General features: G+C 42.3%; 1 protein-coding gene across 4 annotated transcripts in view; it reads left to right on the top strand.

Annotated features, from left to right (window-relative positions):
* The window catches only part of LOC122719914 (glucosylceramide transporter ABCA12-like), a 30272-nt gene extending 23316 nt beyond the window's left edge, over positions 1-6956 (top strand). For all 4 annotated transcript variants that reach the window (XM_043946184.1, XM_043946195.1, XM_043946175.1 and 1 more), the window contains 3 exons: positions 88-270; positions 1579-1822; positions 6038-6956. In XM_043946184.1, coding sequence (XP_043802119.1) covers positions 88-270; positions 1579-1822; positions 6038-6166 — 556 coding nt within the window. In that variant the 3' untranslated portion in view covers positions 6167-6956. The remainder of the gene's footprint in view (positions 1-87; positions 271-1578; positions 1823-6037) is intronic.
* Positions 6957-15240: the final 8284 nt, after the last annotated feature.

Below are 15240 nucleotides of genomic sequence, written 5' to 3'. Positions count from 1 at the left end.
TCTTTCTTTCTTTCTTTTTTTTTTTTTTTTTTTTTTAAATAAACAAGAAATACCATTTTCCTCTTATACTTGTTCGTATACGAATAGCGGTATGGATCCCGCCACGAAAGATCTCGTCACCAAAACGATCAAGCATCTGACGAGGAGTCAGAGTTGCGTGATTCTAACGTCGCACAGCGTGGCGGATTGCGAGAACGTGTGCAACAGAGTCGGTATTCTTGCCAAGGCTGGCCTCCGATGCATCGGTACGCCCCAACACTTGAAGCACAAGTGAGTGTCCTTCCATCCAATCGTTTTTCACGTACGAGCTGTCTCGTCTACGAACGAACGAACGAACGAACGAACGAGTCGGATTTAAAAATTCGACGCGATATTTAACACCCTATTAACAAAACGTCGAACGAAACGTTCGATTATTCCGGGCGAATATGCGGGCCTCCCTCCTTTATACAGGATTAATTTCGAACAGCGCATTTTAACGATGTTGTTTCAACTAATGGATCGTTCGTGTTGATTTCATCCCCCGCGAACAGCTTCCCGACAAAATTCGACAATTTATTTGCCGTCCCCTTCGTGTCGATTGATTTTTAATTTCATCGTTTTCCGCGAAACGATCCAATTCCCATCGCGGGGAATTTCATTAAATTTCATCTCCAATTCGAACGAGAGGGAGGAGATATTCCGCCATATTGCCAAACTTGCGCGATCGAGGCGCCTCTCCCTTCCCTTCCTTCCCATAACCTCCTTTTCGGGAAATGTAACTTAAATCGCCGCAACTATTTGGACTCGGTCAAGTTGCCAAGTCTCCAACTCGTTCGCAGCATCGAACTATGGAATTTACCATCGCGCGCATCACGATTCTACGCACAACCTATTCCCTAGCGGATGCTAAAACCATCTCGATCGAACGTTTCTGCGACGTTTCCAAGAAGAACGATCGAACCTCTCGTTTCAATTTTTTCTTTTTTCTTTTTTTCGCCAAATAAACAACGAGACGTTTCCCATTGTATGAAATCTCATTCAGATTTATCAATCGTTACTCGTTCGTTTCGCAGTTTTTTACGACGTTTCGTTTCGCGAATATTTTTCCACCCTCGCCCTCATCTCCGGGGAAAATTCAACGCGTACGTTTAATTAACGCGATTACGAACGTCGAGAGAGAGAGAGAGAGAGAGAGAGAGAGCGTATCATACGAAGCATAATATCGGATCGGTTTGTCATTTTCGTCAAATCCTTTGATCGATTCTCTCTTTCTCCGTGATACGGTCGTGTGTAAATTTACGGAGAAATAGGGGCCACTTGCCGCGGAATAATAATTAATCCGCCGTTTCCCACGGTATAATTCATCGATTCGACGCGTAATAAATGGACGGGAAAGTGAATAAACGGAACGGTTTTTCCGAGTTTCGAGACGGAATAAACGTTCGTTGCTTTCGTTTCCGGGTTTATTTTCGTTTTATTCGCGCGCGATCAACCATCGCCTCCATCGGCTTCCGTTTCTGCGGAATTCTATTTTAGTCGAAGGACACTTTTACGACGATCTTGTTGGCTGATTTTATTATGCAATTTTGTTGATAGATTCGGCGAAGGTTACGTGGCGTTCCTACGATTCGGCCAGCCAATCCCTGCCACGGATCTGAGGAAAGCCGTACGAAACTACTTGCCACAGGCTGTGGTCTCCTCGAGGCAGGGCAGCGCTGCTCGTCTCCTCATACCGCGAAGCCAGGACATGCCTGTGAGCGCCAGCTTTAATAAGCTGAAGCTGTTGGCCGAGGAGCTGAAAGCCACGGACTACACGCTCACTCAAAGTTCACTGGATCAGGCACGTATCGTAAAAGTTGCAACCGCATCTCTATCGGGGAACATAGTTTTACTCTTCGAGAAATTACGCTTCGCTCCTTCCTTAAACTTGAAATCAAGTATGAAAGGGGATACGTAGATGTCGAAATGTAGCTCGATTCGTACAGGATTTTCAATATGTTATCAATATCCTTCGGTATCCTTGGGAGGATTGATTCTCGAGGAGACAAAAGTTATCCAACATTAAGGAAAACATATCTCCGATTTAACCTCCGTTTCTTCGATCGTAGAAAAATTTCGTTCGTAAAAATTTTAACAAATATCCATAGATTTAAATTCGAGTTAGACGAAGACCAAATTTCGAACTTTAAATTTAAACGAGCAAGTGACTTCTCTGAACGTTTATTATCCCGTACGATGGAATAGAATTATCGAGGTTTACGAACACATTTGTATCGAATCGAACGCGAATCGATAAAGTTCCGGGTGACTGTCTCTCGATGTACAACAGTCTTGTCCCGAGCGGATGATGCACAGTCGATGCACGTTGCTGCCAGGCCGTTCGATCAAGGACGATCCTCGTTTACGTCTCACCTACCTCGAGGAATATTAATGGATTTGCCTTACGCTCGCATTTGCGTACAATCTCTCTACCTCCGTGGTTTCCAATCTTCCACCGTCTCAGCCTCAGTCCTTACGTAAGCTCGACTAAATGCTTTCCGATTCGCCCTATCGAACATCGCACGCTGCGCGTTTCAAAACTCTTCGTAATTAATTACGTCCGAGGATGGAACGGATCGATTCGATTCCATCCAAGATAACTTTCGACCCAGTTTAAATATCGTGACCCCCCCCCCCCCAAGAATTTTAATGGCGCGAATATGCCTTTCTATTTCACCTAGTCTATTCTATCTATCGTCCTTCTCCTTTGTCGTTTCTTTTTTCTTTTTCTTTTCCTTTTTCCTCCTACGACCACGCAGGAATTTTTCATTTAAGCGCAATATAATCGATAATCCTCTCGATCGATATAATCGATCGATCCTCCTTTCGCGCTCGAACGAATCAGCGCGTTTCGTCCTTCGACGCGGATTAAATAATCCTCGCTTCTCACCTTCGACTCCCTCCTTCATTTTCCGAGAGATTAACCTAAAAACACCGCGGTTAGTGTACCGTGTGAAACGCAATTAGAAATTGGAAGGGAACGATGGGAAGAGGATTCAGGCATAGAAGAAGAGGGGAAGAGCGGAATTTTCGCGGATTCGTGCAAGGCGGCGCGAATTTGCGCGAGCTCGTTAATAAAGGAGGCGCGCAATTTGAACGCTAATTAAAAAAGTTACACGGGGAAAGTTTGACCGTGATTAAACACGTTTACAAATTTATGTCCTTCCCCGTCGGAGGAACACCGAGTTCTTTGTTTCACTCACCTCGAGTTCCATCGAACTCCGTTAGATCCGTTTCGTCGCATATATTCTCTCTGAAATTTTCGATCGCCTCGAGGTCGCAACTAGCCGCGTGCTCGTCTTGATTTCTAGTTTTTTAATTTCACCGCGAAGCGAAAGAGAGAAAGAGAAAGAGAGAGAGAGTTATTTTTCGTGAGAGAATGGCGACGCCTAAATAATTCATAGCGATCGCGAGGCTGGTGATGGAACAAGCGCGAGATTGCCGAGAAACCGTTCAATGGAATCACGTTCGCATCGTTTGTCCGCGTCCCGTCTCTCTTAACGGAGATAAGATTCCGGGGATCGTCTGGGCTGTGACAGGATTTGTTGATCCGGTTACGTTTACCCGTACACAAAGCTCGTCCCTGGAGATTAACTCCGGAGCCGGAGCTCTAAGACGCGCTTCCCCTTGATAACTTTAATTTCGAGCACCCTCGGTCTTTGTTAATATCGCAATCATGCACGCGTGATGCGTGAGAAAAATGTATATATGGATTTATGAACGAATTTATATATTATCTGAAGAATAATTGTTTCTTTTTTAAGAAATTATGAAATTTATGAAATTCGTGTTGCATTGCATATTTTTACGTGTTTCGTTTAATTTTAGGGGATTCTCTTCTTTCTTTTGTCCTTTGGATTAATCCTCGATTAATCGCTCGAACCGGTATTTTTTTTTTTCGATTAATCATCGCGTTTCATGGGAAAAAGAAAGAAAGAAAGAAGAAGAGAGGAAACGCGAGTGAAATTCTCGTATCTCGAATCGAATTAAACATTTACTTTGACAGAGTAGTTTCGAGTAGAGGCGAGGTGAGGAGGGGCGTGATTAAAATAAAGCGTGATTTCGCGATCAAAGAGTGCGGATAAAAGCTAAATACGATTTATCCTATGATAACGCGGGAATATTAATTAAGCTTGCAACGATAGCGGACAGTTGAGAAATTATGAAAATAGGTGAATAATCGGGGTGGGATCGTGTATTATTCCTATACCGTTGCGCCCGGCTGCTTCGTTATTTATTCTTGCTTGTTATTGGTTCGTCTCTGATCTCGCTCGGATCAACCGTTTACCCACCGGTTATTACCCGCGCCCCCCTCTCTTTGTCTCCCGCAAAATTGAGGGAGACAAAGGTTGAAACGAAAAAACGAAATCCGATCGATGCGATTGGAAGGGTGCAAAATTTCGAGAGAATCCACTTCGTTCTCTCCTCCATCTTCTCCTCCTCTTCTTCTTCTTTTTTTTTTTCTTTGTCGCGTGAAATAATTGCAACGCGACGCTTTGTAACAGCGGGAGAGCAACGGGATCTCCTGAATCACGGAGGCCGATTTCCATGACGGTCGAGATAGATACGTAGATTTTTATGCTCCCTAAAAGTGCACCCGGGCTTCCTCTTTCACCCATTTTTCAACGTTCGGGGGGGGTGACGTTCGTTCCTCGAGAGAGATTCCGAACGAATTTCTCTCCCTGTTGAAGGGAGGGACGAAATTGAAAAGGAATCTCTTTCGCGGGAATCCCTTTTCCTTGGAATGGAGCGGAGGTAAGGTAAATTCATTCATTCCGGTGTAGCCTGGCGAGGAAGAATCGCGTACTCGTAGGTATCGTGATCGAACGATCGGCAATTTAAAATCGTCGATGACGCGGAAAATGAGCGTAAAAAGGGGAAACAGCATCCAGCATAATTTTATTCGAAATTGTACCTTGTCGAAGTTGCGTATGCGAGATTTTCGCGTGCGCCCTTTAACGCATCGTCTTCGAGAGTTAAATTAAGCTCGTTAACCGATTTCGAATTCGTGCGTTAATTAAGTATTATGCATTCCATATGCGCATAACGGCGAACAGCTTCGATCGTTGGAAACAATTTGCTGCTATGGGATAATTAATTGGCACAATTAATTTTTAATGAACGCGGGAGGGCGGAGGACGGGTTGCGATTGGCGCGATAAAGATGGTGCGAGAAACGAGGAATCGATGGTGTCGGGTGTCTCCCCCTCCGATGGAATTTTTCCGGCCAAGCGCAACCTGTAACGCGATATAACCCGGCCGCAAACGAGTTGAACTCGAGACGTGGTTTTTTGCTCGTCCAGGGTGAGCTTGTATGCAAACCGCGAAACTCGCCTCGTTCCGTGAGAGTTTCGATGATTTTTACGATGGTTCCACGTCACGAAGGGAAAAGCGAGCCGTCCTTCTTCCTCCTCCTCCTCGCTTTTATCCCCCCTCGCTCGTTTTCCGCGCATTGGATCGAAGATCGTCGATGCGACGAAAGTTTGAGAGCATTGGATGGATGCGCGGATTCGTATTTGCGTCGACGGATGGATCCAATTTTCGGTAAAAATTCTATTCCGATAAATATCGTGCGCGGCCGCGATGACAACGAGGTGGAAAAATAGAATTGTTGCGTACCGTATTCGTGGAATAACTTTTGCGGCGTGGTATCGATTTTATTAATTTTCTTTTCTCTCTGGAACGAACGGAAAAATTAATATTGACGATTGGTTGAAATTAAACGGGGCCATGAAATAATCGCTTCGTATATAGCGAATTTAAATTGCTTATGAAACTTGATGAATAAGCCTCGATCGATATTTTCGTATATCCATAAACTTTTCCGTTTGTCTCGGCCTTTGGAATCGGCTCTCTCAAAAATGAACGCCACGAATTGCGCTCCCTCTATACCTCTATACCTCGTGATATTTTACCTAGTATTTCGTCGATTCGTCGATTTTGATTTTTTCTCGAGGAATTTTACGCGATCAAATTAATTTAATTTTCTTTTTTTTTTTTTTTTTCTAATTTTACAGGTACTAGTGAATTTTTCAGAGGAGACGGAAAACGAAACCGATGGACAGATGTGCGCGCAAAGCGGTAGTAGCAACAACGTCTCGAACGTTTATTCGAGCATGGACACCATACATATGGAGACGTTCTGATCTTCGATTTTATTGATTCGATGTTTATAACACCTGTTTACACACGATTTTAAATCTTTACATTTATTTAATACCACGGATCGCTCTTATCGACGCACGGATCATAGAGATTTCTGTGATAGCTTTAATTTTTCGTTGTTGTACGCGCGATAAGAGCTTTCAACACAAGGTGTCGCGTCAACGACAGGAGTGCTCACGATTATAATTTAGTTATTGATCTATGTATAAATGGCGATCGATAAATCCGAATTTTTATACCGCATATGATGTAATTTTGAACGATTTTTACAATGATATTTCCCTCGATATTCGTTTGACGCGTGAAATTTTATTACTCCCGTGTTACGTGTTACGATCAATCGATATTGCACGCGTAATAATATTATTTTGCAGGCCGCGTTAATTGATCGCCGCGTGCGCGATAATAGTTGGCGTTAATTTTACGTACGTAATTGTGTACATTGTCTTTTTGATCGAAAACAACGGGCATGCGACATAGATAACTGCTTATTCCATCCAGATAATGTTGGATCGTGTTGCATAAAGTGGAGAAATTAGGTCAACTATACCTAAAATTTTCCACAATAACCACCGGATGATAAGTAGAGAGAATATTCGATTTCTCGTGACACGTGAATGCGTCGATTAATTATAAATATAGATAAATATTACACGCACACGCGCACGCACGCACGCACACACAATGTTTATATTATAAGATTTTACCATTTTACACGTCATTCAACATGTACGAGTATAGAGTTCCTTATTAAACGAATTTCGAAACAAACTTTTTCATTATTCAAATCTTTATAAAAATCTTCTCGATATCTAATCTAGAAAGAAAGAAAGAAAGAAAAAAAGAGATTAAAACATTAAATAACAAAACGATATCGCGTCGAGTGTAATTGATACGCGTTTTACTCTCGAGTAAAAACAAGTGTACGTACAGTCGCTCTCAATAAACGCGGCTGGGAATATAACATAATAAAAAATAAAAAGAAAAAAGAAAAAAAAATAAATAAAAAAAGGAAAAGAAAAAAAAAGTAAAAATCGATAACTCTAGAAACGAAACAATGTCGTAACGATTACGTTAGCTCCATTATCGATTACGCCGGTGAAAACTGGTACGCGCAGGTATGATTCGCGTTTTATATCGCGCGAAACAAAATTCTCCGTTCGAGATACGCGGCGATTACGCATCCTTATCGCGGTCATATCTGCCCCGTAATTGATCGAGCCGCAGATATCCTTTTATCGCGGGCTCGTAACCGTAGAATCGCCGTGAAATTCGAGCATGTCAAATCGTCGAAACGCGTGCAACGTAACGAGAGCGAGCGAGCGAGAGCGAGAACGAACGAGCGAGCGAGAGAGAGAGAGAAGCTTTGTACATATATATATATATATATATGTATATATATACATATATATATAAAAAAAAAAGAAAGAATCTTTGACAATCGCAAACGACGCGTTTCATTGACGAGAAATCCTAAATCCCTTTCATCCCTTTCGAATTACACGCTCGTTGATGGACAACGCTGTCCGTCCATACATCTCTCTGGATGAAACGTTGACGTTGTCGAGAGATGGAGCGCGCGATGCGAAACGCACGAAACACATCGCCCGTCACCAGAATTTTCTTCCCGACCCGCGTGTCCTCGACGATTCGATTCGCGCTCCAACGTTCCCCTCGCGTCGACCAAATTTTCCCCGGCGTCAGCGAAACCGTGGAAATGATCCCCGGGCAATGGAGGAAATATTTGGCTGTATCCGGCCGTGGATCCAACCACGCGGGAGCGTCTGTTTCGATTCTCCGTGTTTCCGACTTCTCATCTTTTTTTCACCGCTTGGAAATAGAGGAGAGATGCTCGCTCTTGCTCATTCGCATTCGAATCGTTACGCGAGAGATATCTCCGACTAATTAATAATCGAGGAGGAGTTAATTGTTCCAGATTTTGCTTTGATTTTCCTCTTTGTATATCGTATCGGGTGGAATGTTTATTGATGATGATGACGATGATGATGATGATGATGATGATGATGATGATGATGATGATGATGATAATAATAATAATTCGATCAGAAATTGTTTCTCGAACATAGGCGAGGGAACAATCGTTAAATTGTTCCATTTCGTCGACCGTGCCTTTGTTTTTAGAACGTTGTTTCAACTCGAGGTCTCGTTTCACCTGGACAATCGTGAACGAAACTTAATACGAACGATGGCGATCAGCTTTTTGTTTCGTTCATTTCTTTTTTTCTTTAATTTTTCTTCTTTTTTTTTCTTTTTTTAGAATAATTTTAATCTTAACCTCAAAAAATATCTTTTTCTTACCTAGCTTAAGTGTCCCCTCCCCGAATTAAAACTCTCCTCGTGCAATTTCCTCGATTAAATAAACGTCCCGCGATAGTGGTGTAAACGTAGTTAACTCTTTTTAAAGAGGGACGAGACAGAGTTGTCACGCTCAGACAGAGAAACGAGAACGGAAATTATGTCTGTATCGCAGAAGGAAGCATCTGTTAGCAGGGAATAGTATCGTTCCTTCGTTCCCGAGTAAGTGCAGGGAACAATAATTTTATCGAACGAGTTTCCACGTTCTCTCGTTTGCTCTCGTTACTCTTCCCATACGCTCGTATGGAAAGTATATAATCTTTTATTTATTCGTAATGATACCGGTATCCGGGCATTTGTCACACGTACGAGCACGTGATGTTATTACACGTTGATGTTATACGCGCGTATCGCGATTGATAAAACTAGAGCCAATTTTTCGCGAGAGATTGTGTATTACAGGATATCCTGTAATAGAGCCAAGTTCATCGTCGGGAAATTTCGTGTAAAAAAAAAAANAAAAAAAAAATAAAATAAGAATTTGAATAAAATTTTTTCGTTTTACTTCGTTCCCGAATTTTAAGTGCAACTGAAATTGTTCTATTTTCAGATTAAATACGAATGAATTATCGGTAAGTAAATGACAATAACAAATGTATAATAATGTACAGAGTGATCTTTTTTCACTTGAAAATTAGTTTTCGAGAAAATTGAATTTGAAAATTCGCCAATTACGCTTTTTCTCCACGATATGTATATTTTTGCTTATCGTGTGCGTTCCACATATAAGAATAACCTTCTCTCTGATCGAAATGATGAGAAAAAGTAATGGCAGCAATCTAACGTATAATAGAATAATTTTTTTTCACTTGAAAATTAGTTTTCGAGAAAATCGAATTTGAAAATTACTTTTTCTCTACGATATGTACATTTTTCCTATTCTGCATATAATAATAACCGTCTATCTGATCGAGAAAAAGTCGATCAAAAGGTAAAAAAAAAGGTTAAAAAAATATCCTATATTTATTTATTTATTCACGAAGAATCTTATCCTCCATTCTCACTAATTCCAATACATACTCTCCACGTAATTGCGCGACAACAATATTCCGCTCGTTCTTAAAATCGATTCTTTTCTCGAAACTTGCTCCCTCGCTTGCTTCTTCTTCTATTTTCGTCGTCCTCTGATTACGAACCAAGGGGAAGATATACGCACGATTCAAGCAAACGTTAAATTCGTATCGACGTTATCGACAGGATTGATCGAGGATCCGGCTCGAATTAACGCGAATATTAAGGGGCACTCGGATCGAATTGGTTACGTGACGGGACTCGGCATACCGGGCGAAGGGAGTTTGAAGAAGAGAGGAGGGGGGAAGGGAAAAAAAAGAAGCGAGGACAGGGATTAAGTCTCATCGATTTCGCTCGATACAGGAGGACACGTTATTAGCTCGGCCTGATTCTCTACTTTGCAAGAAGAATGGGGAATTAGAGGCAGTTGATCTTGAATTAATCTTTCGGGAGGAAGGAACGAGAGGAATTTCACGAATGGCGCGGCCGGGATTTAAATACGAACGAGACGATTTATCGATTCCATTTGCACGGCAACGAGTTTTCATCTCCAGAGCCGGGGACGAGGCCATAAGGTTGTGCTTTATAACGGGAGAAATTGGGATCGAAAGAGCGTACACGATCGAATAATCGAATAATCGGAGATGGCGCGCGTCGAACGATTTATATAGTTCTCGATCGAGCATGCGCGCCAGAAATTTTCGTCCTCGGTACGAAACCGGTTTGCGCTCTCCGCTCGCGTCTCTCGTCCAATTTTTCGTTCCGTTCGCGTCTCAAATCTCAAATCCTCTCGAATCTTTAATCCTCCTCCGTATCCGTACGGTGGTGATTGAACGAAACGAGCGAGGATGAAGTAATTGTTTTAAACAATTGGTTCGGAACGAGCGATAATCGAGTGGTATAAATACCGGAATAATGATTAAACGTTGGAAGAAGGGAAATTAATCACGCAATACGAGGGCTTATTAATAATTTCATAAATTGATCGCTGGTGAAATTATTGGATTATTTAATTGTTCCAGCAGCGAAAGACTGCTCTCTAATCGAATTGCTTTTACGGACGCGAGTTACTTTCGTTCGTTAATCGATCGTTGCAATTATCGTTCTATGCGTCATTAAATTTCCAGGAATAATCCCATTTACGTTACGTTTCGTACGATCTCTCGTACGCAAGAATATAAGAGGGAGAAGGAATCACCTATATCGCGATATTTTGCGACCGCATCAACTTCCTACATAATCCTCGCTAATAAAGGAAACGATCGACTCGATTAAATTGGATCCCTTAATCTCTCAACCTCGTCGAGCCCCGTAATGGGTCTTTAGTTTCTAGAAACTGATCCGCGAAATAGACAAATTATCCGCGTTCTTAACAACGGCCGACAGAATGATGGATCGATGATCGATGTTGTTTGAACTCCCCGTATCGTAACGATGTCAATTTGCCATCAATTTGCGTGTAATCGATGCGAAAGGATGCCGTTTAAACGCATCGATTTCGAGACTCTTTGGATTCTCTGGTTGGAAGAACGATGCTGGAAAACTCGAGGCCACGATTATTCTTTATCGCAATTTCCACTTCCTATTTATGCTATTTAAAAGTAACGATATTCCGTTTCTCTCTCTCTCTCTCTCTCTCTCGAGATGGAATGGAAATTTTCTTCTCTAAGAGGGAGAGAAAGAAGTGGAATTTCTCGATCGGTCTCGGCCGAAATTGGTGCCGGATTTGGGAATCCTCCCGGAGACTGGCAGAAGTAATGGGCGCGAAATTATTCCGACCGTTTTACCGTGGGAAATTGGCGCGAATATACACGCGAGCGAGCGAATCGGAAAACCGGCTACGTACAACAGCGTTTCGGTTAAACTTGGAAACAAGTGCTGTCATTCGCAGATGCGCTCGGGCTACGTTCGCGGAATATACCGCGCCGTCCTTACCTCGCAACGACGCAAGAAAACGTGGGCGTGCGTGCACCGAGTGCAAACCGGGCCCCCGCTCAAATTTCTCGGAGGGGACGTTTTCGACCCGATTCCAAACAATTAAATCCGCCGTTTTCTTCCACCAACCTACCTTGAGGAAGAATTCATTCCTTCCTCGAGCTTGGCTCGACCGTTTGACGCGCTCGATCGATCAATAAAAATCTTTCACGGTATTAACGTTATTCGATACGTGAATAAACGTCGTCGGTTACGACATACTTGGTCCAATTGAACGATCAACGCTATACAGGGTGGTTCAAAGAAATCGCGGAGAAGTTTTTCGAAGCGAAGATGAGTCGAAAATTCGATCGTTTCTTTTTTTCTTTGCATCGTACGTGTAACAAATGACTCGTTCGTCTCTTTTACGCGTCTCTTCCCCATTTATTTCCGTTATGCGTTTCGTATCTTTTTCTCGAGGAATCTCTTATATATTGGATTCGATTTGGTTAAATCATTTATCGGTGAGGAATAGACGTATTTATGTTAGACGAATTATGCGCGAAGTATGCGTGGAATGAATGCATTCACTTTGTAAACATTAAGAAAAATATCCCGCGCAATGTGTACAAGTCAATGGCAAATTAAAGCTAATTAAAGCTTTTTCTACTCGATATGTAAATTATATATACTATGTGATTCTTGAATGCTTGAAAATAGCGCGGATAATAATATTCTGTTCAAATTTTTGAACAATCGAGAAATAGCAAAACGTGACAGAATGCGAATGCCTGCAGGAAATATCTTGGTGTTCCAGGTATCCAGCAAGCAGTGCACACACAATGCATCGGATGCATTTATAGAGAGGGATTACAGGGGAGACTTGGTGACACGAGAGACCATTCCGTTATCAACGTTCTTCGAGCATCTTCATCCGGTGACGATAAGTTACAAGATTTAAGTCGAGAGAGGGTTAATCTCGAAAGGGGTCGTCTCGACTCTCCAACTTTGCCACATCGTGGGATATCGTGGATCTCGTTTCCAGTGTCGTGAAACGTTCGAAGCGTTGTTCTTTTCTTTTTTTTTTTTTTTTTTTTTTTATTTATCATGGATAAAGCAGAATAATGATCTCGTTTTTCGAATCGTTATAATCGTTGTGTGATATAAAATTTATGTTTTTTTGGTGATTATTTATTTCATTATCTTAAAAAAATTCATTTGACAGGTTATGCTAACTTGTTTGCAATCGTCATCGAAAAAAAATTCCTGGAAAAAGAAAATCTTAACATCTTCAATACCTTTTGTCCGCATTATCCTTGCATCCGTGTAAGGATCCAAGGAAGGAGGAGGACACAGGTATACTTGGTATACTTTTGTGACATTTCTATGAAGCGAGCCCGAATGAATTATCGACAAAAAGGTTTCGTCAAACTCAAGATTTACGTGATCTTCGCCTTTCGAAAATGATTTGTAACCTTAAACCTGAGCGGACGGAGGGTCGGCTACTGTGAAATTAACCGAAATCCGAAATCCAGATGGCTGAAAACTGTGTTTTCTCAAAAGAGACAGATGTCGTCGACCGTGTATAAACCTGGCCTGGCGCTGTGTAATAGCTTTTAAATGGAAACCGCGCGAAACACGGTCGTAATCCATGCAAAAACCAGCCATTTGTCCACGCGAGGAAATCGATTCGAATAATTTTCGTGGAAAAATTGCTCGGTCCAAGGATCGAGTCTGGTTTATCGATCTTTCTGTAACACGCGCTCGAACGGTTAACCGCCGTTTAACACCTCGAAAATCAGTCGAAAACGATTTAATTTCCCATGTTATTTACCTTCGTTGCGACTTAGTTACGAGCCTGCCATCCTTTTCCTCTCTCTCTTTCTCTCTCTCTCTCTCTTTCGCGGCACAAGATCGAAATTCCGTTATCAGGCGAAAATATCGCGATCGCGATCAATTGGCGTGACGCGCGCGTGTTATCGGGTAGAAGAGAATTTAAAAGACACGCTCTCGCGCATCCCTGTTACTCATTGTTATCAGATAATTCGGCAGACTCGATGGAGCTGGGGACTGATTTATCTCGCGCGACACTTCCAACGTGCGGTGCTTCTCTGACGCATCGATTATAAATTGCTTCGGCGTGGCCACAAGTTTTTTATTTACTCTGATTAAATCAACATGTTTTCCCGTTCAATTATGCCAAGTTACGTTCCTTTCTCGACTCGAATATTATTATTATTATTTTTTTTTTTTTTCCTTTCCTTTCCTCTTCTTTGATTAGCATTAAAAATATCGGGTTGAAAAAAAATGTACGGACAGTTTTGATAAAATCAACATCGATTTTTGCCGAGATAGAAACTACGTAATTTATTTCCATCGCTCCATCTCGTTACATTATTATTTGTTACGCTCTATAATTTTCTTTTGTCTCTATTAAATTATTATATCGAACTATTATACGTGCGTTACAGATCGATAATTTTTGAAAGCAGTTTTTAATCGAATCGTCAAACTAAGGAGCTAATTATCGCAAATTAACGGTAACTTTATTTCGAATTCAGTCTCGAAAATCGTTTTTCAGATACGGGACGGGAAGAGTTAACGATCAAGCTGCAACGTTGGAAGGAAAATTATGACGGCAAAACCGTTGTTCCGTACGAATAATTCATAGAGGGCGAAACGAGAGTAAACGTGGCCTCTGACGCGTTATGGGGTATGGGGTATGGGAAAGGTATAGGCGAAAGGTATAGGAGGGTGGAGGAAAGGTGAGGAACGACGCCGCCATTGCTATCGGAAATTGAAACGGGTCGAATTTATTCGGCCACCCCCGCGCCTTTCCTCTCTCGTAGATTCTCGTTTAACTTCTCGATCGTCGCCTTGCTGCAACGAAAATATTATCCACGTGGATTCGAGAGCTTCATCGTACGGAAAATTTGGGGAGGGAGAGTTTGAGCGAAATTCGTCGAACCAGACTGCGAATATATACCTATACGAGGGGAAGGAGGGGAGCTGTGAACCGTTCGAACGTATTCCTCGAATACTGGATCCTTGAGGAATCCGAGATCTTTCGATGGAAACGGATGGCCTTTCGACGCGGGGAAAATATTTTCAGAATATTTAAACGACACGATCGGATTATTTCGCGAGTGATATATTCTATATCTTATCAACGAGCAAAGCGTTTTATAACTGTTCCGTCCTTGGCTTGACGGAAGGAACGCGAACGGGAAAATAACGAGGCAGACACGTCGACGCTATAGAAGAACCCGTATAGAGGATGCGTTGTATCAACCGATGATCCATGGAATACACGTGTTCCAATCAATTCTCGCGCCGAACACGCCGAAGAAACCGACCTATGAAAACCGATCGACGTAAACCGCTTTGGTTGATTAGAACACGTCTCGGTTCTCGAGAACGTGATCCCGTCTCGATCGAATATTGTGCGGCATCGTCGATTCTCGATGGGTTAGGGTGATTCAATCAATTTCCTCCACCCTTCTCACCGACTGGAGAGGATTGTCTAATTAGATCAATCCGCCGAATATGTCTCGAGACGAGGTGAGCTCGGGCCGCGTAGGCATAACGATCCATCACCGAACAGAGAGGGGAAGGGGAGGGAAAGGTTTAATTCAATTTCGAAGCCGCGATCCACGGTTAGGCCGAGCACAACGAACGATTAATTTGGTTGGAAAGGCGTGACTTGGCACCCGATTCTTCGCGGCTTCTCCCAACTTGGGCGGGAAACACGCGG

Source organism: Apis laboriosa, unplaced genomic scaffold, assembly GCF_014066325.1.
Source record: "Apis laboriosa isolate Shangri-la unplaced genomic scaffold, ASM1406632v1 scaffold11_cov152, whole genome shotgun sequence".
Lineage (NCBI taxonomy): Eukaryota > Metazoa > Arthropoda > Insecta > Hymenoptera > Apidae > Apis > Apis laboriosa.
This window is presented reverse-complemented; position numbering and strand designations above follow the sequence as displayed.